The sequence below is a fragment of the Poecilia mexicana genome, unplaced genomic scaffold, assembly GCF_051168715.1.
Source record: "Poecilia mexicana isolate PSO_F unplaced genomic scaffold, ASM5116871v1 scaffold_7, whole genome shotgun sequence".
In the NCBI taxonomy this organism is placed as follows: Eukaryota; Metazoa; Chordata; class Actinopteri; order Cyprinodontiformes; family Poeciliidae; genus Poecilia; species Poecilia mexicana.
In genome coordinates this window covers 12,236,965-12,262,405 of record NW_028263376.1, presented here as the reverse complement: position 1 = coordinate 12,262,405, position 25,441 = coordinate 12,236,965, and the positions used below count along the sequence as shown (strand labels likewise).

The window sequence follows — 25,441 nt, the reverse complement described above, 5'->3', positions numbered from 1 at the left end:
TCCAGACGCAGGATCACAGCTTTATCCCAAAACTGCCTGATTTGCGTTAATCCTTTTCAATGAGAACTGTTCCCTTATTTCTGTGGCATCTTCTTTTTATTTATTTGAAAATATTTCCTATTTGTGTCTTTTTCTGTTCCGCTGTTTTGCTGGTTTGCATCAGTAGCAGTGAAGTCTAACAGTGGGATCCCCCTAGTTTAAATTGCTTTCAGCTTGCTTTTCTTTGACTTTTTTGACCACTCTCTTCCCCTCTTTTGTTCGTCACCTTTTTACAGCAGCTCTACACGGGAGAGGAAGATGTTTGTCCATGCTCTCGACAGAAGACAGCCGGTTAAAGACAATCACAATGAGCAAATATTATCTAGAGGTTGTGTGCCGTGACCGCATGCATCTTCCTTCCTTTTTTGAATTTCCTTGACATGTGCACTCTCACCGTGGTGGCAGAGGCCTTTCTCTGAAGTCAGTGTGGCTTTGACAGGAGCTACTACCAGCACTAGAGTCAAACTCAATTCTCACAATTTATAGCAATTTCACTATGCAATGAGAGCAAGGTTCTACTGCAACTTCTGCACTTATTCAGTCGTTTAAGATGTCACGCTGCGAAAAAAAAAAAGGTTTCTATGAATCTCCCGACTTTATTTTGAGATTTTTAAAACTGAAGTTAAAAGTGGTACAGTCATTGTAGCACTCTCAAGTTCTCTAAAAAATAAACGCAACTTGGGCATTTCTAAAATTCATATCTTACAGTTTTACAGCGATTTCTACATAGCAATCCATGATTGCCTGTTTCTCTGGGGTGTAAATATGATGTCGCACAAAGTCAGTCCAGAAGTGATTAAGAAGACGTTTCACACATGAAGACGTGTGTGAACTTCTTTGAGTGAGCAGCTGACTAACGATGACGCAGACATGTGTTATCATTGGCAGCCATTTTGCTTTGTGAGGAAGTTTATGTGTTCATTTCACATATACTTGGCAATTCATTTTTATGTCATATCTTTATGTGTGCAGGCTTCATTATTTATTTCCACATGCTAACGTAAACAAACGAAGTTGAGTGGCCTGGAGCAGCAGTGGTATTTGCAGCATATTTTGAAACTATCTCCTTTTTCATTAAAAATCTAACAGGAACAGGTTGGAAAATGTTCTTCATTGTTACTTGTGGAGTTGAACGGAGCTGTTTAGGCGGCCATCTTGAAACACAACACTCCTTCCTACTTAATGTTCATTTACTGGGTAACAGGACAGATTAGTTCCTCTATTAGGGGAGTTGTAACATGTTTGTTTGCCTGACGTGGATTTGAATCAACGGGTTGCTGCTTCGGCATCAGATGCGATAGTTACTGATCAGTTTATGTGTATTTATATTATTCCTAAATGCTCTGACACAAAACTGGCATAAAAACATTTCAGCAAACCAAAGAACAAGCAAAGTAAAATTAAATAATCTTGCTGATGGAAATGAAAAGAAAAATAATAATCACAACTCCTTCATACGTCTCGCTGAGCTAGCAAGCGTTTAAAAATATACTTTTGAAACCTTCATTTTATTTTCTCATTTATATTTGTTTTATGTTGAAAAATAAATATCTGGGAGAAAACCTTGCAAGCTAAAACGCTGCGTCCTTTTATGTTCTTCATTGTTGCTCCTGTCCCTCCCTGTTTCCATGAGGAGGAAGTGGCTGGTTGAACCAACACAAAAGTCTACCACCCTATAAAGTTAAAGTTAGGGTTAAGCGGGAGGGGGAGAAAGCAAACAGGGAAAAGGGAGGGAAACAATCCAGAATAAGAAGTTTATGGCTTGGCATTGATTAAAATAAAGAATAGTTTTTTTCCTGAAGGAAACCAAATAGAGCCGAGAAGAGGAAGGACACTGTAAAACAGCTGTCCCTTACTTTTACCATTCTGAACAACATGCATGGAAAATCTGCATTTGTAAAGATCATAGGATGTATAAGATGCAAAGAAGCAGTTCTAAAAGCAAACGGTTGCTGCTGCTTGACTTTTATAAAACCTAAAAATAGTCCAATAAATTGGTTTCATTATTTTGTAGATGCAATCCTTTAGCTCGGCCACTTTTAAGCCAGATCAGATCCACTATCTCTAGGTTTTGCTCGGTGAATCTCCTGCTGGAAGCTGGTCTCTAAGACAAAGCCCTGTTTACACTAATGGCTCACTAGGCTCTTTGCCATAGAAACAAATAGCAGTAGGGGGATGTCAATAGAATTTAACATTTTGACATTTTTCCTCCGGCTCTCAAAACCAATATTGACCAGGCTCCCCTGCATGACTCTCTTTAGTGGAGAACCTCGGCATACAAATCAAGCCGATGCGGCCAGAGCCGCAGGCTGCCGGCCGAGGGTTGAGGCCAACAATGGGCAGCCCAGGATGGGGCTCTCCCACAGGGCAGGTGGAGCGGCTACTGTCCCTGGTTTCAAGCTGGTCCGCAGAGGCCCAATGTATGAAAGAGCTCATGCTATCCCGCCCGCTTTAATGATTCCATGCGAGGGGACCAATTGTGTCTGTGCTCCAGGAACTGCTGGTGAGTGAGGTGCAGAAGAAGAAGGGACAGTGGGGGCACTCGCATGTTCTGAACAACCCCATAGTGGGTCGGCACTTCTCAAAGGCCAGATTACAATCAATTAGACCCTAATGAGCGGAAAGCTGGACTTGTAACCTGTTGCAGGAGGGTGGCTGTTTAGAAAGCTCCCAGTTGGCAGACACATCAATAACCTCTGAAATAGCTCCGGACTGAAAGCAAGACGCAGCAGGAAGCGCCTGAGAGTGTGGCCCATCTATGTCTGCCGCCTTGCCCGACATAACTGGGTTGTAGCCCGATGGCGACGAAAGACAAGGAGACAAGCAGCAATATCATTTCCACTGAATGTACTATTAATGTTTGCACATCAACAAGTTTTAATCTTGTATGTTGCTAAATTTAACGGGAGGACCTACGCTTCCGCAAGAGAAAAGAAAAGTGTGTGAGTGTGTTTGTCTTCGCCCAGCAGGAAAGCTCGTCCTCAGGCTGCTCTAACCTGTGGAAACCTTTTCTCCATACAAAAGGGTTTTGTTTTTTTTTTTTATATGGCAGGTTGGTTCACTGCAGGAGAGCAGGCGATGGTCATATAAGGGAAGGTGAAACAGCAGGAAAAGACGCACGACAGCCTGAGGGAAACTCAGGAGGGAGTCGACTTATGGACACAAGAGAAGTCCTCCAACAGGTTCTCCAGCTGCTGCTCATCCACATGTAACTCACAACAGCTAAACATGAGCTGAGAAGATATAAGTAGATCGGCCATCGGAAATTATACTTAACTATTCACACTTGACAGGGCCTTCCGAATTATTCATGGATTTTTTTTTTCATTTTGTCACAATATTAACAAATTCTACTGTATTTTTCACAAAGAAATGCACAACTTTGAGGAAGGACATAAAGAACTGAAAAGTGTGGCAAACATTTATATCCAGCCCTCTTTACTCTGACATCCTCCGATAAAATAAAATTTAACTTTCCTCAGAAGTTACCTGTTGAGTAAATGGAGTTCAGATGTGCGTAATTTTTATCTGAGTATTAATCGGCTCTTCTGTGATTGTCTTGTGACACTTTTGCAAAATATTTTTAGACATATCTGGCCAGGCGGAGCGAGGGGAGCATAACAGAAGAAACCATTAAACCTACTATAGCTGCAGAGATCCACAGCTCATACAGGAGGATCTGATGAAATGAAAGCTGTTAGTCATACGCTCCTCTCTTTTGGAAGAGAGACCTTTGAAAGTAAAAGTAAAGCCCATAAGAAGTCCCATTTGCATTTGGAAGACTTTGCTCTGGTCTCTTGAAACTAAAATTTGACTTTAAGATCAATTTGCAAAACACTATCAGTTGCAGAAAACTATCACCACACATCATGTCTAACACCATTTGAATGGTGAAACATGGTGGTGGCAGCATCATGCTGTGGACGTGCTGTTCTTTAGCAGGCAGAGAAAAACTGGTAAGTACTGACTGCGAGATGGACGGAGCCAAACGCTGAAACAAAACATTGAGATTGGAACCAACCTGAGGTCGGTTCTAAGGCTTCTGTTATCTTAAAAAACTTACTTTAAAAGTACTTTAACTCCGTAACCCCAATCTTACAATCATAATTTTTATTCAGTTGTATTTTGGCATTTTTATTTATATACATTATAAATTCTCATGTCCTCAGAGGCTTCTAAGACGTACCCTGAGGCACAGAAACGCAACAAAAGTGAAAGAAAACCATCGTTTTTAAGGCTGAATCTAAAAAGCTTACTTTCTTTGTTGAATAATGTTGCAGCTATATTCATTTAGGATTAGATGGAGAACCTCACTTACATAGAATCTCAAGTGCATTAAAATTTACACTAGATTTTTATATTGAGCATTATTTGTGATAAAATATTTGAATATGTACTTCTGTTGGCTTTGTAAATCACACATGCAGCTTATTTCATTTGTTTATCTGCATGGGATTATTTGATGCTTTGATGATAATAATAACTGCTTTGTTTCCTTTGATGTAAAGTAATTCACATAACTTTTTGTCAGATCAGGACTTCACTGTAAGCCTCAACTCGAAACTGACAGTCAGTCAGAAACCAAACTAACGTTTTAACGTTACCTTTGGCCCACATACTCCACTGGAGTTGCAGAAACAACCAAACTGAATTTTATGAAACCGAGTGGAAGTTTAGACAATAAACAAAGGAAGAGTAAGCATGCACATTGGGACCTGGCCAACATGTGCAGCCATATTAGTACAACTCAGGGTTCAGGTGCTCCACAGCAATAAGGAGTCTGCAGTTTAACAGAGTTCTGTCTGATGAAGTGCAATACTGTTATGAATATGAACTCAATAAATCCAACTAGCTCCATCTATCCGGTAGCCAAAATGAAAACAGCCTCATGATGTCTGTCTCTTTCTCCACATGCTGGCCTTCTCGTGTTCTGATTGCTGTGGGAACATTCAGCAGCCCCAGCTTATCGTTTTAATATATGATGCTGTTAGTTTCCCCACGCCAAGCAGTTGGGCAGCAGTGCTCACCGCTGTGCCGAAACACTTTTAATCAACCGGAGCCCACTGTGAGATCCCGAGCCTCGCCCGGCTCCCCGCCCGCAGCGACTGAGCATTTCACCTCAGCAACCTCAAGGCAGCGGCTAGCATTTAAGTAATATCACGAAGCCGTCCAGCAGCTTCGGCCATAATGTAGCCGCTGACAGCAGAAACCTCTCGCAGTCCTGCAACCCCCTCTTCCAAGGTTATATTACAACACAGCAGGAGCTCATGAAGTGGACGGGACGGGAAGCAGAGATTGGAAGTTCCCAAGACAAGCCGGCATGTTCCCAGGCTGCGGTGGGGGATGGACTCCCAGCATGCAATGCTCTCTGTAGTTACATTAAAAGTAAAGCAGGTTGCTCAAGTTTGGGGGGTTTTTGTTGGCCCATTTTGTTACTCCTCTCGAGTTAAATCAAAGCTTAACGCAGTTCTTGGTTTTCAACAACCATTTATTGTGGACACGTCTTTCAAAGTCCCCAAAAACTGCCGTCAGAACTACAAAAAAAGGTAACGCAAACCTAAATCAGTTCACAATAAATGGCGTATTTACATAAATAAAAGATACAAATAAACAAAACTGTACCTCTTTAGCCGCATTGACTCCAGAGGAATAAAGCTTAATTTCTTCAGTTTAAATGCCCCATGTGGCTCTAAGTGTGCCAGCCATTGCTTCCCTGGGCAACACATGGTCTGCGGAACAAAACAAAAGTTCCCCCTCCACATTTGAATGTACACTTAACATAAATTCAATAAAATTACCTCACAGTTGAACTTAATGTTTTATATTAAATAAAATCTAACTACTGCCACCTTAAGCCAAAAAACAACAAAACAATAAAAAATAAACCAGATGCAGTTGTCTTGGCAGCAGCTCATTACCTCAGATTCTGGGGAGCAGCCTTAAAAACAGTCCTCTTCACCCTCAGGATAACCTGAGAGGTTTTTTTCATGAGTTTTCTAAGAAACATGTTGTAGGCGACACTACTCATATCATTGTTTCATTCTGATAAAACAATGAAAAGTGATCACAACCACTGAAAACCTTGTCCAATGTTTCTATTTCACCAAACGTCTACGGTGGTTTAACAATCACAGAAGATGAGGGGGGGAAACTCTGGGTGCATTTCTTGCCTTTTTTTTTTTTTTTTTATTGTTTCCTTTTGAATTGTAGGGCATCTCTCATGTCTGACCGAGAGTGTAATTTTGTTTTTGCACTCTAGTAGTACTCTTAACAACAATTTCTAATTCAAGATTGAAACCAAAAAAATTAGTCAGTTACAAACAGATTAAAGGGGGGAAAATGAGATAACCAACTCACTAATCCTAAATACCAAGCAACAGGAAATCTGTTGACATTTTTTTAAGTGAAAAAAATATTCTTTCATTCGTAAGAGATCAAAAAAAACTTGGAAACTCAGCAACTCAGTCAGAAAATCAGTAGTGGTATGAGTTCCCGCCCAGATCAACTTTCTTTTTTTACTGATAAATTGTCTACATAGATTACAGTCAAATGGGTAAAGATATGTCAGATTGAGGCCTGATTGTCACTCAATGTGAGTTCACCACATTGAGTGGCAATCAATGTCACTCAATGTGGCATTGAGTGACAATCAGACGCCTCTTTATTAGGCTTAATAAACAACATCTGGATTCATTGCTTTCAAATGGTACAAGAGTGCAAGGAACATGACGCAGCCTTCTTCCAATGGGTCGGCCACTGTGGAGCTTTGGAAAATAATGCCAAAGCGAATGTGTGCAAAACTTAAAGTGGTCCAATAAGCCGCCCCGCCCAACCAGCATCTAAACTAAAATCAGCACCCCCACTAAGGCAAGTTTTGTAATATGGCTTTCTCCTTAGAAGTTGAGAATCCCAACACTTCTCCACTCCAAGTCATCCGCCGTACTCCATATATTATCAGAGGCTATTGTTGTCTTCATCTGACCAAAAAAAAAACCCTCCATGGTGGAACCAAAATTTAACCTTTATCTTCTTCCAGCAGCAAATCTATCAAAAACAGATTCACTAAAAACATTTTTGGCATTTTCTATCTCCTAATGACTGTGTATTTTAGAAGCTAGCCATGGAAATGCCCACCTATGACCATCTTTCTTTATCCTACCTTTTTAAAATGAAGAGCACACCAGCCATTGCTTCCTTTTACCCTTTCAGCTGTGGCAACAACTAAGCAAATAGCTTCAACTTGCCTCTTGTTACCCAGACCCTCTGTTTGGCCTCTGGTCTTGTATAAGTGAAGGATGTCTTTTTTTTTTTAAAGAGCTGCATTCTCCGAGACCCAATCGGACCCAAGAGCACTCATCGGGGACCTCCTGGATTGTAGCGTGAATGGTGTGGCCTCAATGCAAACCCTTACACACTCTCAAGTAGCGAAGGCCAGCACTGACTGGCAGGCTCTGGTAATTTAACTGTCTTTCGAGTCCTACTTTATTCACAGTCTTGTAGACCTCGGTGGCAATAGAGTTAATATCATCCAGCGTCAGTGCAAGATGGGACATTCGGCGTCGAAGCAAAGCATCGTTACTAAATGTTAAGCGACAAACAACTCGGGCCATCAGAGACATGCTTTTCATTCATGGTTGGAGAAATTGTTCCCTCAGGCATTCTGCACAGAAACCAAGATACATGGAGGTTTGCACAGAGGTTGCTTACAGGGGACGGCCCATGCCCACAGCAGGTCAACACCCACTGCGGCTGAGTCAGATCCAGAGGGCAAGCAGGGTACAACAAACACACACATTCACGCACTCTCACACACACACACACACACACTGTTTCACTCCAGTTGATGCATTGCAATATGAGGCGCTGCAGTCCAGTTGTGATTTACAAGCTACAGACGGAGCTATTTGCATCTTTTTCTTTTGCAGAGTAAATACACTAGATACAGGCTTTGTGTTTGCTTTTCTGCTTTCAAGATTTATTGTATTTCATACAATCAATGTCTGAGAATAGAATTAGGTTTTAAACTTCGTTATGTGATTAGGGCTTTCCAGGATTTCCACATCGCTCTGTCTGCTAACTTCCAAGTAAAAGTGATGGTAGGGAATTTTTCATTCTGAATTTCTAAAAAAAAAAAAAAAAAAGTGCAGTAAGTTGAATTCTTCCATCACCAGTCTGTCCCACTCTAAGTGCAAAATAAAAATCAGCGCAAGTTGGTAAATTTTTGCTTCCGCTGTTGTTTTATTTCTTTGTTTAGGAAACATAACGTCTTACTAGGTAAATGAATACCTCACAGTTTAAAGCTAAATACACACTTTTAACCCTAAACAGAAATTAAACTTTGTTGTGCTATCAAGTAAATTATGGAAGCTTTTCTGAATGGACCAAACAACACTGTTGCTGTGTTTCACATCAATGCAGTTGTGTCCTGTTACTTTGTGCCCACATTAGATCCATTCCACTAATTTATTGATCGTTCAGATTAAAATCAGTTCATCTTTTTACTGTCCCTCTGCTTTCACTGCAAAACAATAGATGACACAAACGTGTGTTGACAAAGCAATGCATTCTTGTTTTCTATCCTGTCAGCCTGATATTTGTGGGTTTATGTTTTTGCTTTTCATTCAGTTTTTATTTAATGTGCAGTGGAATGCAGTTTGCTCCCTTACACTTCTGTATCATCGAACGATGTTAAAATCAGGTAAAATTAAACAAAAAAAAAAATTTTAAAAATGCTGTTTTCAAATGGCTAAAAGCCACCCAAACTAAAAAGTAATTTCCCTCTAAACATAATCATAGCATAAAGTTGTGAACTGAAGCTGTATGTTCTCCTGGTTGCCATGAAGCAGCAAAAGCAGGCATCTCGTCTGTCCATAGAATATTTTCACAAAAGATTATCAAGATATGTTTTGGTAAATGCTTAAATTATGTTCTGTTTTTGGTAAGCAGTGGTTTTCTCTTTTCAGCTCTGCCTGCACGGCATTGTTTCATATTTTTCTCTCTTTGTGAATTGTGGCTCTCTGTGTGATTCACTGGAGTCCTAAACTATTAGGAACTGCGCTGTAATCCTCTCCAAACTGATAGAAGTAAATAATGTTGTTAGATCGAGAGAAGATGCTTCACGCTTTTTGAGATTTTCCTCAACATACTTCATGTTGTCGGGCAGGTTCTAGACGAGTGACTTCCTGATTCAGCAGATCGTGTATGTATCTACTCTGGATCTGTCTGGAAAAACTCACTAACAAAACATTCACAGTATTTTAACCACAGGTATGTAAATTACATACCTGTATACATACCTGTACTTTTACATAATGTTAACGCTTAAAGTACATACCTGTACTTTTACATCCCTGTAAAATGTGGCTAACAGTCAGTTTTAACACAAACAGACTAACGCAGGTCAGTTTGTGTTATTCTAATGAAGTATGTCCATCTGTACATAACCAGAACTCCACATAATTAAGAAGTAGGATATCTGCACTTTTTTCACACAAAAAATAGCAAGAACAATTTAAGATGGGGGGAAAAACAGAGAGAAAACCTAAAGTTAACACTTAACTTTAGGTTAAGTTAAATAATGAAAGTAGTAGAAGAAGAAAGTTGCACAGAGTGGAAAAGTGGTCAGTTTGCCCTTCAGCATCCAAAGCCTTTTGCAGCATAACTACAGAGATAGTTCAGGAAAACCCAACACCTAAATCTCCATATTAAGTTGATTCTTAGACAATGATCATAAACAAACAAACAAACAAAAACAACACATAATTTAAAATTTTTAACAAATGAAGCATCTGACGGTTTACCTTTTTTAAATCGATGCCCTCTCCTTTCCTGACTAGTTAACAACCAAGTCCCACTGTACCCTAACCCAAACAACACCTGATCGGCCAGGTGTTGTTTGGTCATCACTGTGCTTTTTGAGAAGTCTAAGAGGTACTGCAGGAAGCCATTTCTCTATCCTGCCAGTAAAATCTGACATCCACCCTTCGTCTCCCAATGATTTAGATTTTTCTCTGCAGGTTTCTGTGGAGACTTTCTGAGGAAGCGCTGACACCAAGTGATGATTGCCAGCGACCTAATGAGAAGGGCAAAAGAGCGCTGCATGACAGGTGACTCGCTCGTGGTGGTGTTGACAGCTCCACGGATCCGTGTGCTTGTGCAATCAGCGAGGCCAGTGGGCAGACGGCTCTATTTCCCAGCAGCATTCACACGGAGGCGAGCGATGTGCTGCGCCTTGATTGGTCTCACCACTTCCTATTGTTCCCCCTGTCACTGATAACCCCAACGACCCGAGCTGAAGGAAGGACGGCCACCGCTTGGCTTGTGGCGCTGGGCAATGTCAGCTCTTTGTCCTCCAGTAACTTATTAACCAGCAGGGTCCTCCAAGAGAAGAAAGATTCCTCTCATCGCTCTCCTTATGCTTAACTAAGAGTAAACAGCTCAACAGACGCCTCGCTACGGAGAGGAAAGAGGCTTTTGCGAGGAAGGCAGATTGAATGTAAACTTACAGACAAAGAAATAAAGCTTTAATTTAGCTTGTATCATCTGAATGAACTCTGAAATGAACTCAACGGTTTAATTTTCATAAACTGAGGCGATGGGACATGGTCACACTTCACACCTCGCAGGCACTCAGTCACTGTCATGTGTCTGCTGCCATAGATGTGCCTTGACGAACGGAAGCATCATAGTCCGGCTGGCATTACAGTTATTTCTGTTGTTTTGCTTTAGAGCAAAAAAAAAAACAAAAAAAAAAAACAGATAAAACCATTGTGCATACAAGTGGTTCTGACTGCCTGAAGTTTCAGAGAAGAATTCAGTTTTCTGTCTGCAGATTTAAAAATATCCAAAGTCTGGCTGCTGCGTGATGATGCGGTCGTACGGCGAATGGAAAACAGGGAGGAGCGATACCCATCAATCCTTCACACTGATTATAAATACATCAGAGAATGACACTGCATACTTTAAAAGAAATTACATGAAAATCCCCAAGTGTCAGGAAGAGTGCAGAAATAAAAGCGTGTGCTAATCCAAATGTGTCTTTTAATGTACAAAACATTTTTATTGTTAAACATAAACCCTAAACACAGCTGGGAAATAAAAAGTGGTGTCTGTGAATAGAAAATTGATGGACAAACATGAAATATGCTTACATTGGCATCTTATTTTAATGCTGATTCTATTGGATTCTATATACTTTGATTTGAATTCTCACCTGAAGCCTCTAGGAAGTAACTGCTTCATTAAAAAAAACGGTGCCACGTAAAACATTTGTTGTTTTATTGAGGTGGTTATACTTACGCTTCATTTCAAACTTCAGATTTGCTAATTGATTCCCAAACATAGCAACTTGCAAAAGTATTCATACATTTTGAACTTTTTTATGTCTATCGCATTATAACCGCAAACTTTGCTGGATTTTGTTGAGGTAAGTGGCACAGAAGCGTATGTGGACGGACACTGATGCAGACATAATCAACAAATTGGAAAACACTTGAAAAGCTTCAATTTTTTCAGTAACTCGGCTCATTTAGTAAAACCGTTTTTATAGATCAATCACGCAGACTCATGTTTTCAAGCTTTCAATTTCTAATAATGATGATTTTCTGCTTACAACTAACGAAAAAAAAGTAAATAAAATCTGAATATTACATTAGACCAATAAAAACATTTTAATGCAGAAATGTCAACTTATTGAAAAGCATGTTTACTACCTGCTTAATGATCATTTAATCTCACAAAAGCATTGTAGTCATATAGCTTTCCCCAGAAAAAAAACAAAAATGAAATTCTGATAAATTGAAATGACAAAACATGAATAAGGTTGTGAGTGTGAATAAGTGTAAGACCTTACAAATTAATAAAGTAATTCTTATGAAACAGTGTGAGCGATGCGTCTCTTTTTGTCCCCCGTCCATCCAAATGAAAGCAGATGAAGTTTAGCTGGTGAAGAGAAAACAACGGATGCTTTTCCATCGGTTGTGAGATAAAAGTTTCTTCTGCTTGTCTGAGATCTACAGAAATGACTAACCCCCATTCCTGATAGGCGCATGGCCCGCTGACGAGGTTCAGTGCCCTTTCTGCTTGTGACATGCGTACCCACATCCAGTTTGTCATGTTTCTAGAAGTGACTAATCTTCATTACATTAAACTTCCACAACAATGTGTTGTGAACATGCGACAGCCGTTGTGTGTTTGTCAAACTCGTGCTTCTCAAGCTCCTTCAAGTAAATTCCCCCGGTGATTGTCGAGCTGCACACATTCATTTCGAACTTCCCATTGCATAAATACAGCTTTTGGTTTCTGTGTTTACAGCAATAACACAAAGAGTTACAGTTATGCAAATTGTGCAACTAATAATCCTCGATTTCATTTCCAGTTTGACATGAAGCGCGTCGTTTTAAGTTTGTACTACTTGCTAAAAACCTAGAATTATAGTCTTTATAAAGTCCACCTTTGATGGCACATCACTGTCAGTCAATGAATTTGATGCTGGGACAAATACAATGAAATCAAAGTTTGAATAATCTTGTTAAAGGTTTTTTCTGTAGCTAACAGATGCTATTTAAGCTGTAGTGAGCCTCTCATTTAGTGGTTGAGTGTTGCCATCTTGTGCTGAATGTTATGTACTGCAGTACTGACAAAAAAAAAAAACCCTCAAAACACTTGCTTCTGGTGTAGCATTATTAGCTAACAGTTCCTGCCACACAATGCCATTCTGCATGCTAGAGTAAAATAAAACGACTAAAATAATCTAAATGCCTAGCAAAGAAATGTAATTACTGCAAAACCAGGAGGTTTTCAATACAATCTGGTATATTTTACCATCATTGAATTCACTGCAAAAACACAAAATCTTACCAGGTATTTTTGTCAAGTTTTTAGTGTAAATCTCTACATATACTTGATATAAAATAAAATTAGTTTACAAAGAACTTTTTCTACTAGATGTGGGAGCTTGTTTAGAGCCAATAACTCCTGATTATTGATTTTAAAAAGTTGTAATCGTCCTTGAAATGCTTTCACTGATAACATGGGGGAAATGTCTTGTATTGAAAGAAGATTGGACAATGGAAAAAGTAATTATTTTATCAATATTCAAGAATTATTGCAGAAAACTTCCATGCAAGCTAGACTGATCTTATTTCAAGTGTATGTAGACATGTACACTAGAAACTAGACAAAAATACTTGCTAATATTTTGTGTTTTTGCAGTGTGTCAACAGTCTGCAGATCTAAATCCTATTGAAAACCTGGAGGATAACACAGCAGGAGACAGAACTCCAGATTCTGGACAAGCTTGAGCCATTAGGTAAGTGGATTGTCTGTATGCTCTGACTTTGAGAAAAGAAAAGATTATTCCTTTCAGCATAGATGCAAAGAAATGTGTTTAACATGATTTTTCTCCTTTGATAAATCAGAGAACTTCAAGGTTTTTTTTCCAATACTCTTTATCCAAACTAAGCAACTGCAATGAAAGCTTCATACATCAGTAACTTGTCTAGAAACTGTTTTTTTATCTTTACCACCAAAGACTCAGAGGCCAAATCTTTGAAATGTGATTATTTTCTTTAATGAAGACTTTCTGGCCGGTTTCATGCAGCAGATGCCACCAACAGAGGATGCTTGGTAACAGGACCCCGGTACAAACTCCTTTCTGTTTAAACACGGCGTCGGCGAGCTGCTGCTGAATACCCATGTTTACTGGTTCTTGTTTGCTGCTGAATTACTGTCCTTGACATGGCAAAAAAAAAAAAAAAAAAAAAAAAGCCAAAACAGATCCTAATCTTTAGTCACTCATAAGAGTCTAATCCTGATGATGGAAACAGAATCCCACCCATGTCCAGGCAGCCCACCGCCCCAGGTGCAGCAGCCACACACACAGGTTCTGGCTTGTCCCTTTTTATCAGTGTTGATAAATGGAAATACCCTCCTGGGCAGGCAGCCCAGCAGTGGCTCTGCTAATTAGAGGACCTGTTTCCTCGTAAATAACTGAAGCGAATAAAATCAGCCAGAATGGTTTGTAGTTTCAGCCTATAAAGCGAAGAAAAAAAATGAAATCATTTTAACGCTTAAACATGACGCTTCATCAGCAGCAGATAGGCCACTATAAGACGGCAACTAACTGAGAGTGAAGTTACAGTGAATTGTTGTGTTATTTTTTAAGTAATCAGCCGCGATCCATTAGCATTTAGCATTTAGTTAAGGAGAATAATGCATGTGGTAACAGCAGCTTAACAGCTCACAACAAGATCAGAACTGATTTAGTGCCGTCTTTGTGTCCCTCTGATGACTGTAAACAAAGGCTCCTCCTCAGAAAGATAACCCCGACATTTCAGCCTCAACTCACTAGATTATTTAAGAGCTTAAATCTAACGATTCATACATCTCATAAATATGACTCGTGTACTCACATAATGAGCTGAAGATGCTTTTAACCAAGGATGTAACTTTGCTAAAAACAATGTTTCTTAATCTTTATTTTAGTCGTTTTCTCTGTTATCCTTTTTGTTTCTTGATGTGTCATCAGGAAGTTTCTAAATTAGTATGTCAGAGGGATAGTCGATGGTTTTATCAATTAAAGGAAAAAGCATGTAAAATAATGTTTTATTTAAGACGAAGTCTGTGTTATTAAAAACTGCCTTAAAGTAACAAATATTGAGAAAGCCGTTAAAACGAAATACAAAAATGCATTTGAGCCAAACAAATATGTAAACTTCCTTCAAATCTGACTAACAAATAAATAAACAAAATCAACATTAGGCGATTAAGGAAACACAAAAATGTTGGAAAAAAGTCCAGACTGAAGCAAATGTATTTGAATATGAACACGACTACGTTACACCTAACAATGTGAGGAAATATAACATTGTGATGGATCTGGCTTCTGACCATATATCATTCGAAAGCAAAACCTTATTTTGCCAACTTAATGTGATGAATAAACAATGTAAACCTAATTGTTTGACGTTCTGCCTGTCCTATAATACATCCGCCATTCCTTTTCTCTGACTCCGAGGTTGTATCTGGAAACATTAGGATGGAAAGACTTGAATCTTCTCTGCAACCATCACGTCACTTTGTTACCAGCTGACCGACACACACTTTCACATGATCCTGCTGTTCTACAGTTACTGTCAGGCTACTGCTCCCTCTGCTGGACTTCAACTCTTTTGATGAGCAATCGTAGCGCGCAAGTGATTAAAAAATAAAAATAAAAACCTCCCGAAATGAATTCGTACATCATTTCAGAGGTCAGCAACAGGTCGGCGCACTAAAATTGCATTCAAAACCACAGCGTTACCACTGAATCTGTGTGCTGGTGGAAAATCTATTTAAAGTTATGAAATGTTATACCTCTGTCAGACACGGCTGCCTGTAAGAACACTGCGTGTATTACGTGATCTAAAGCACCGCTCTATATTTAACAAATCATGGGGCTTGCTGCACCGCTTGCTGCTGCCGAGGAGACGCCCACCAGAAAGAGAACGACATGGCTCTGCAGGCTCTACCTCCACCTCTGAACTGTGCGGACCGAGGTCACGGCTGAAGCAGGACAGGTAGGAACCTGTGGAAGTGTGGAAATGTATGTGTTGAATAACCAAAATAAAACTATAAAAGGACTTCCTGTTTTTGTAACACTTTCATTTACATAAACCTCATTGAAAGAGGACACATTTCTGAGTTTACTTGCATGATCAGCAAACGCTTCCAAATTCTCCTCAGATGAGATAATATGATTGTTTTTTTTTATTATTGATGGCTGTATTAGTGTGCCAGTTTAGTTGACCTTGTCACATTCAAGCTTAATATTTACGCTAATAGAGAAAGTAGTTACTTCTACGTGATAATAATAATGATAATAAAAACAACTACCATAAGACATTTTCTGTATTACAAAACGTCTTCAATTAAAACTGAACTAACCTGCATATTTATCAGCACATTTTGTGAATATGTGTAAAAGAAATGTAAAATGATTTCATCTGTTACTGCTGGAGCACAGCCCTACGCGAAAATATTTAGAAAAAAAAATCAATCTTGTTTTTTATTCTGCATTTAAAAAGAGAATTCATTTTAAACAAAATCAACCTACAGATCTAAGACAAGTCCAAATCATCAATCACTGCTTAGAAGATCCTTTCTTAATGTTTTCCACTCATAAAAAGATGTTCAAACTGTAGAAAGACGGACTCCCAGTGGTTCCTACCTTTAACTTGCCCTCCTAGTGTCTGTAGTAAGTATAGCATGCTTAGTGTTTGTAAAGTCTTTTATATTTTTAATAAATTGAAATTAGTGAGGTTTACTGTCGCATATGAACATTTTTTCAGGAAAGGATCCAGATCATTTCTTGTTCGGTCTTCATGCAGAAAATATGAAAACACTGGAACTTAAAAACTTGCAATATGTTTGTCACAACTGCAGTATGTAGCTTTTATTAAAATATCTTTATGACACATTTCATAAAACTTTCATTATGTTGTCACAGTATAACATGAAACAAATAATCGCTCTGGAGTTCCTACTGCCAACTGGAGAAACACACAGCACTGTCAGAAACAACCAGTCAGAGCCAGGAGGAGGGTCTTATGGCTGTCAATCACACTCATGTACCTGCAAATAAATATGCTAATTGCAAACAGAAAAACTGTTTGTCTGTTGTCATCTTTGGCCATGCTAACTATCCTCCACATTCACTGCAGGCTTTGTTGTGCGGAAGGAGTTGCAGCGTAGCAAAGAACAAGGAAGAGGGTGTGAGCAGTGCATACACAAACATGATTGACGGAGCTGAGACCCTCCTCTTGGCTCTGATTGATTGTCTCTGACCAAGCTGTATGTTTCTGCAGGTGGCAGTAAAACTACAGGGAGAAGGAAGAAATTATCTGCATCATATTTTACTGTCATAACAAGGTGACAATTTTAGCAAATATGTAAAAAAATATATATTTTTTAATAAGTCACCTACTTCAACTTTAAAATTTATTGACTTGGGTTCTTTGTCACTGACGTCTAAACTAGATCAACAAAAAGAAGAAGAAAAAATGTTTGGACAGTCTGTACAACCCTGCTTATACATTCTACAGAATATATATATATATATATATATATATATATATATATATATATATATATATATATATATATATATATATATATATATATATATATATATATATATATATATATATATATATATATATATATATATATATATATATATATATATATATATATATATTTTTTTTTTTTTTTTTTTTTACATCTAACAATGTCGAAATCATCTTAAAGTAACACATATGCTTTTACATCACAGGTTCTGTTGAGCCCAGAGCCAGATGGATGACTTTGAATACAGCTTGGAGATCAGCGACCGAGACTGGGAGTGCTTCTTTGCGGAGTGTGAGGAGTGCAACCTACTTCCTCCTTCAATAGCACATGTGGACGACTCGGGGATGAGTGATTTTGATGACACTCTTCTCACCCAGAGAGCTGGAAGAGTTTACCAAACGCTGGGCTCCCCAGTGAACAACCACCCAGTCGGCAGCCCCCCAAAGCGCGGTGACTCTCCTCCTGTGGCGCAATGCTTTGAGGCAAACGAGAGCAGCAGATTTGACAGTGTCCTCTCTGGCAGTGAGGAGGACATACACCTGCAGTCTGTCAACATATTTTTTGAGAGGCTTAAAGGTCTAAATGAGACTGAGCCAGTCCAAGAGAGGGCTGGAAACAACAGAGAGGCAAAACAAGGGGAGCACCAAGTCATTGGAAGCACTCTGCCAAAAAGCAGCGCAAAGTGGAGCACGCTGCCTGATGGGGTGGAAAAAGCATTTGGCAAAGAGAGCCAGAGGCCTGTCGACCCCATCTGGAACATCAACACGATGAAAACTGACACGGACGAGGCCAACTTATTCTCAGACCCTGAAACCTGCAGCACCACTCCCCTGAGCTTTTGCAATTCACCTGAAACAGAGTTATACATAACAGAGGGTGACTTCACCGACAGCGTGGCGGATGAGGAAGCGGGGCGCAATCCACTCCATGACTCAACAGAGAGCGTCGCTGGCTCAGACTCAGGAGCTCAGCCCTGCAGAATGGATATGTGGAGAAGCATGGACGACGTCAAGCAAGATACATTGACAAGTCCGGAAAGTTTCTGCACAAAGTGGAGCTACAGAGAAGAGAAGATGTCGTCTCCTGAGGAGTCCCAGCTAGTCTCCCTGAGGAGGAAGCGGAGACGGAAGAGACGACTCAGTCTGGAGGCAGGTGAAGGTGGACATCCGTGTGAGAGGCACTCAAAGGAGGACCACTTGACGGTAAAAGAAGGAAGACGTCTGTTTTTATCGACGGAGACACTCGATTTGAAAGAGCATAAAAATCTCACGTATGTTCTCACTCCAAATCCCACCACCATCAAGTTCCCAGAGAATTTTTCTGCCCAGGAGATAAAAATTGAGCTCTCCCTCTCTGTTTCCCCAAGTGACACTCAGTGCCAACCACTGCAACAGAAAGCATGCACAGGCAGCAATTATATAACCAACCACACACCCAGAACCCCTCTGAGTCAAAGTGATGACACGACTAACGATGCAGCAAATTCACAACCAAACGGTGAGTTTCGGGTTACAGAATCCCCCGGTTTGACTGGAAATCATCCCTGCTGGCCAGTTTCAGCTGCTAAAGTGGAAACAGAAAAGTCAAAGGGTCAGAGGCAGGAAGCGAAATCTGCCAATCTTCCGCCGTCTGATGATAGAAATGTGTCAACCGGTGACTGTAAAAATGAGCAATATGCAAAACATTCAACAGCACAGGTCAAATTGGTCACCCGTTTACCGTGTGCAGAGTCATGTGCTCCTGCCATGGAAGTCGTCCAAAACGACAAACCATCCACTGCTAAGTCAGACCTGGCGGCGGAGGCTGGAAATTCTGGCCCAGAGAAACGTACGGTGTGTCAAAGTGACTCTGAAAGTCAAGAACAGCTGGAAAGTGATGGTCACAACACAAATCAAAGTGGCACTACCCTGGAAGAGACTCCCGTTTCTGTGAACACAACTGGAGGGATTGCTTCTGAGCCAGGGGCATTCCAAGATGAGACTTTGGATGAAGTTATCAGCACTTATCTAACATCAGAGCTCATTAATAAGTCAGCTAATCAAAGCTACTTGTCTGGAAGCGTTTCTGGCTTAGATATAGATCGACAAACAGATTCTTTAGAGGATCCAACGTCAAATGTTTTCTCAGAGAAACACAAAAATGTCCAAATGACACCGATTTCAAACTTAACGAGGGACATTCAGACAGAAAACTTACAAACAACTCCTCCAGATATCACACATGTGTCTTGTCGTCCCACTCTGGACTCTGAACCAGCCCTTTCACTTCCCAGTGACAACAAGTTTCCAGGTTTTTGTTCAGATGCTAATGAGCATGAATCTGTTCAAGTAGAAAAAGAGCAGCCAAACCTCTTGGCTGATCAGGAAGCAAACCATACGTCTTCTGGATCCAAAAACCAAGAAGAATCAAAGTCTGGCTTTGCATGTGAAGAGAATGAAGTCGTCACTGCATCCAAAGATGTGGACGAACCAGGCAGGATGCTGAATTCTGTGTTTGCAATGTCATCATTCTGGAGGGAGATGGAGAAGCTGACGATAAATGACATATTGGGCTTACGAAATGCAGACGAACCTGTTCTACACGGTTTGCTTCCAGCTGTAACGGAAAGCGAGGAGACAGTGGTCGATTCAGGCATTTTTACTGAAGAGGATGAGCCCAAGCCAGAGGAAGCCACTGAAGAAGTCCGTGAGGTTGTTTCCTCATCTTCACGATCTGTTACCTGGCAGAGTGATCCTGTGCTAGTCAGCCAAAATCCAGATTCAGGTCCGGAGAGCATGATGTTGGAATGTGAGACTGATTCCCAACCCGTGCTCACTGAGAGGCTTCAGAAATGCCTTAAAAAGATATCGAAAACAGTCAGCGTGCACAATTTGCCAGCCTTGGAATCAGATTTGTACAGCTACACAGGCAAAGGCGATGGATTACAAGTCTTAGAAGAACAAGAAACAGAAAACCTGACCTTTTTCGCTGAGAGTGGCACATCAAAGAAAGACACAACTTTACCTTCGTCCTCTACAAACACCTACAGGATCTCCTTCACGGACATATTTCAGTACTTCTTTGGAGGAAAACAGTCTATTTCCAGCCAGCCAGCAAGAGAAGATACAACCACGCTCTACGCCAGTGGAAACTCTGTCCCTGAAACTTACGATCATTTCTTTTCAGAGTTTGACAACGAGACCTTCTTCTACCCTCTCTTAACAGCAGCAGAGAAAAACAAAGGCAAGCCAGTTCCTATATTCTCATACTCTCGCTCAACTTGCAGAAACTTCCAGTTCCCAGAGGCCTATGAACACTTCTTTGCATCCTCCTCATCTGACGATTCATCTGGGGAGTCTGACGAAGAGGAAAACTTCCGCCCAGTGAAAGTGGTGACCAGGTTCAGCCGTAAACTCAGCTCCAGGCAGATTACCAATGATGTGTACGAGAATTTCTTCACAGACAGCGACATCACAGAGAATCTCTTCTCTCTGAGTTCGCTCTCCTTCAGGAAGGTTAGCTTCACAGCTCCTGCAGCCCAGGAGGAGGGGACAGACTTGCTTGTGCCCGTGAGGCAAAGCTCCGGTCATCAGTTTCAGAAGATTGGTTTCCCTGTCAACACGCTGGGCAGCCCAGATGTGATGTTTCCCGACCCACTGCTGTACCACCTGGAGGAAAGGATCTCCAGACAGCTCGCACTGCAGCCGTGCAGATACGAGGGGATGGAGGTGGCTGTTTCTGATCCAAGTAAGCTAAATTATTTACAGTGCACACAACAAACAAGAGGGAAAACCTTACTAGGCTCTTATAGTTAGGGTTGCCACAAACCCATTTGTTGTAATTGCATAAAAGTACTTCGGAAATGACTTTATTGCTTACAATGTCTACCATTCTTGGACCCTCAACCATAAAAACATATTTCTTGAGCTGATAGGAAGTTCAATTGCCAAGGTGTACATTAAACAAAAAGAACTTGAGGGTCCTCAAGACTTAAATCCTCTTTTATTTTGTTAAGAAGGGTTATGGGGTCAAAAGTATAGCCTAGTGGGCACAACATGATAATTGAAACCAATATGTTTTATGGATAATGAAGCTCAGAAAGGTAACCAAAGATAAGGGACAAACTGGATGATTAAAAAATGTTTTAGGGCATATTATGGCTTATTTGATGCACAGGTCAAAACACACACATTCAAATAACAGTAATAGAAAATTAATATAAGAGGAAAAAATAATTAAAAACTCTTAACCTTTTCTCTTCTTTGTCTGACATTAAATCAGAGTAAATATTCCCCATTTAAGCTCAATTAGGATTACTAAGTTTATTCCTATTGGATATACGGCAAAATAACAACAGAGAGAAGTTTTTATTTGAAGTTTTTGGAGAGAAGAGCTTGCAACTTGAGAACACCATCCCGAATGTGAAGTAAGGCGGTGGCAGCATCATGAGACGGGGCTGTTTTGCTGTAGGACAAAGTGGTGCATTTCGTGCAATAGAAGGCATCATTAGGAAAGAATAAAGTGTGGAAATCTTGAAGCAGCATCTCAGTACATCAGTCAGGAAATTGAAGTCTTCCAACAGGGTCATACCAATGGTGAAATACCTTAATCATACACCCAGATTACAAAGTGGCTCATAAGAAAGAGAGTCAATGGTTTGGACTGGCCATCTCAAAGCCCTGATCTAGGTCCCAAAAAAATAAACAATTGTGGACGGAGCTGAAAACTGTGTGTGAGCAAGTTGGTCTACAAACCAAACTAAGTTACACCAGTCAAGACAGGAGAAACTGATTAAAAGTCCAGCAGACAATTGTGAGAAACTTGTGGAAGAAAACCCTAAGCATTCAACACAAAACATACAGTTTAAAAAGCAATAGTTGCGTTTTTGTCTTATCTGACAATCAAACTTTTCTCCAAATTGCATTGATGTATTTGGTCAGTCCATGTGGGCAGCTCCAAAGTTCAGTCCAGTTTGAAGGTGCTGATGCTCAAAGAGGGGCTTTGTTCTTGTTTAGCAGCCTCTTAGTCCTTAGACAATTAAAAGTATCTTAACTATGGACAATGACCACAGTGTTCAACAGCTTTAGCTTTGTGATTGGCTCAAGCCCTGATGCTTCCTGGGTCTTTCCTGAACTTCTCAATCATTTTTTTCTCAGCTGTGGGGGTCAGATTGGGACCGAAGGTTACAACCTGGTCACAGTTGGTTTTTCCAACAGGTCAATGATCCCACACATGAAAACTAGCTTTCTGGAAAGAGAACGGTTTAAATAAATCATCAAAGGGCAGAAATTAATACTCCATTATTGCCACTGAGAAGTGTTTGTAAACTTCTCACCAGAACTGTTTATGAGTACATGCAACCTAAGCCGGATCAAATTTAGTTCTGTCCTCTGGACAACACAATAGTAACTCATCTGACCTTTTCAGTCCGTCTCTCTTTGTCCGTCTCACATGTTGGTGTTTGTGGTGTAGAAATGTCACCCACTCTACCCTAACATTTGAGGCCGGGACAGATTCTCTTTCCCCAGCTGTCAGATGACACTGAGAGAACGCCATGCTAGAGCCAAGAGGCATGGTCCTACGTGATAACTCGACTTCACTCAATGAGAGTCTCCTCTAAGCTGCCAAGAGCGCAGAGATTTATGCTTGGAGGGGAAGTTGAACTACCTGCTGCAAGAGTCGTTTTTGGAAATCTCTCTTTTTCAAAATGCAATTGCCTTTAATTCATTTCCTTATGTTTTTTTTTGTTGTTGTTTCTTTTAATTATATATTTGGCTGAACAGTTTAGTTTCATCGTTATGGCATTAGTGCAGGTTTTATGAACTTCTCAGTTGAAAACAATGTCCTGTCCTGGCATTATGAGTAGTTTTCTACAATCCCATGTGGCGTAGTTGCATGCGTGCACTTATTTAAAATTATTCCTGTTATTTCAGGGTTAGATGCCCCCCTCCTGCCTCTGAAACAATCGGATATGTGCTTGGTTTGTATTGCGTTTGCTTCATGGGTGCTGAAGACTGCTAATCCTGAAGCTGGTGATGCCTGGAAGGCCGGTGGGTGTATTACTACTGTGTGAAGCACCAATAAGCCTTAATGCAGTGAGAGAGCTTGCAAGCACTGCTTTTTAACTTAAAGTTTTTTTATATATATATATACATATTCTGACATTAAAATGAAAAATATACAGCTCAGGAGAAACTGTAAGGACTTTTAGTATCACTCTTAGGCTATGTCGTGTGATTTCTTAAACATACAAACTGAAACTAAACTATTTTAAAATAAAGTCTGATTTTAGAACAGCAAGATTGACAAGAATAAGGAAAATGAAAATGTCCAATCTCCTGCGAGTATTGTCATGACTCTCATTTGGTTTCTGCTTTCTCTAGTCCTCCTGGCAAATGTGAGTGCCCTGTCTGCCATCAGATACCTGCGTAAGTACGTCAAGGTGGAGCCTGCAACCAGTGAGACGAAGCCCCACTATCCTGCCTTAACGGAGTCCTGATCTTTCTGCATCTAAGCAATTTTCAATTTTCTGTAAATCTCTCTGGGCCTCTAAAGGACATCAGTCCTTAGAAGAAACAAGAGTTTCATTGACCTCTCCAGACATTCATTTTCAGCTTCAGATTGTTTTAATTTTTGTTAAGCTTTTTCAATTCTTGGTCCCTTAAAACCTGAGAGCATTCTTGTGAGGTTTAAAACGACCAAAGGTAAGAAAAGAAGGTTTGAGAAATTTGTATATAAAGACGAGAGATGAGCCTCAGGTTTTCTCTGAGCTGGACAGACTTGAGATGACATGACAGATGAATGTGTGATAAATAAATGTGAATTTGAGGCACTTTAACAATTCAGGGGGGAAGTCTCTGACCCTAAACGAGAATTTTATGTGTCAGATGTTTTTATTCCAGTATGTAAAATATTCTTATCACCAACTACTTGTCGAGTTTGAGGAAGCGGGGTTCAATGTTATATTAAACATGGCAGTTTAGCGAAAGAATGTTTTATTTTAAGGACAGCATTTTGTGCCAGTATCAATCATGTAATAAATTACTTGAAGGGCATTTTTGTTCCTGATAGATGATCTGTAAAATCCTGAGCGATGTTTTGTTGCTGTGTATGTTAAACTGAGCCGCTGGTTGATTTAAAAGAAGAAAAAAAGGAATCTCTGATTTGTGTTCTGGTTCTTGTTCAAGAAGTACTCAAACATGTCGCGGCTTAGACACTAGGGGGCGACTCCTGTTCTAAGAAGACTAACCTCACTTGACAAGTCAATTCGGTTGAAGAATTCAGATCATGAAATAAATGTAAATATTAGAAAAAAATATTATTGGTAAATACAGAAAGCAGTTTTTAAACCTGGCCTTGCATGGGAAACTAATTCCTCCCTTGTGATTGTTGGATCCAACTTGGTAATGACTGCCATAAAACATTTGGGACACTAGAGTCTGTTACATCACTGTAGAGATTTCAGTCCACTGTTCTTTACACGATTTCTTTAATTTATTCATTTTTGTTGGTTTTTGAAGGTCCAGCAATTCCAAAATTGAGCTTCCGGCCACAAATGTTTTGTTAGCGTAGAATTCATTTTTCTATCACCTAAGGTAAGTTTGCTGGTCCTGAAGCAACAAAGCCACCAAATTGTGTTTCTTTTTTTTTTTTTTTAGATGTTTTTTCTACTTCGTGTTGTCAAACAGGTTCTTGTCGAGTGATTGTTTGAATCTACATGCATGATTTATTAAGACGCAATTATGTTTTCACACCGGGCCAGGTTGGATTGGATATCCCTTGTTCCTTTCTTAAATCATAATTTAAAACACAGTTGTTGTTGTTTTTTTGTATTCTCACAAGTTATCTTTGTATGATATTAAAATTTATTTGACAATGTAAAATATTGACAGAAAAAAAACAAAAATAAATCTGTAATTGAAATTTTTTAGACCTAAATCTAGAGTTTGAAATACTAATTAACTCAATTAACTAAATTATACAGTCCAACAGTCACACTCAGTATTCAGGAAAACAATTTTTCTCCAGCAGATGGCAAACTTGTTCCACCCAAACTTTGATCTATTTAGTTTCAAGTGAGTGAATTTACTTTGAAAGGTTCGTAATTCAACTACCCGAGTTGATTTATTTTTTGAAAAGAAATATAATCAAATCAATCCAATACGATCCTGTAGGCAAGTCTAAATTCCCTCACTCTGAGTTAAATACAATTGAGTCAAGATCAGTTCATCGGAGCCACAACTGACTATATCAAGTCAATGACTCCAGCAATCCCTCCTTCTGAGGAAGGATGTGAACGGTCAATTGCAATTTTAAT

At 39.8% G+C, this 25,441-nt stretch overlaps 1 protein-coding gene across 1 annotated transcript; it reads left to right on the top strand.

Moving 5' to 3' along the window:
• Positions 1–14,936: 14,936 nt before the first annotated feature.
• perm1a (PPARGC1 and ESRR induced regulator, muscle 1a) lies at positions 14,937–24,280 on the top strand. Its single transcript, XM_014985858.2, has 4 exons — positions 14,937–15,596; positions 17,351–20,871; positions 23,058–23,174; positions 23,508–24,280. Exons 2-4 carry the CDS (start codon positions 17,373–17,375, stop codon positions 23,621–23,623), a joined length of 3,732 nt encoding a protein of 1,243 aa, XP_014841344.2. The 5' UTR covers positions 14,937–15,596; positions 17,351–17,372; the 3' UTR covers positions 23,624–24,280.
• Positions 24,281–25,441: the final 1,161 nt, after the last annotated feature.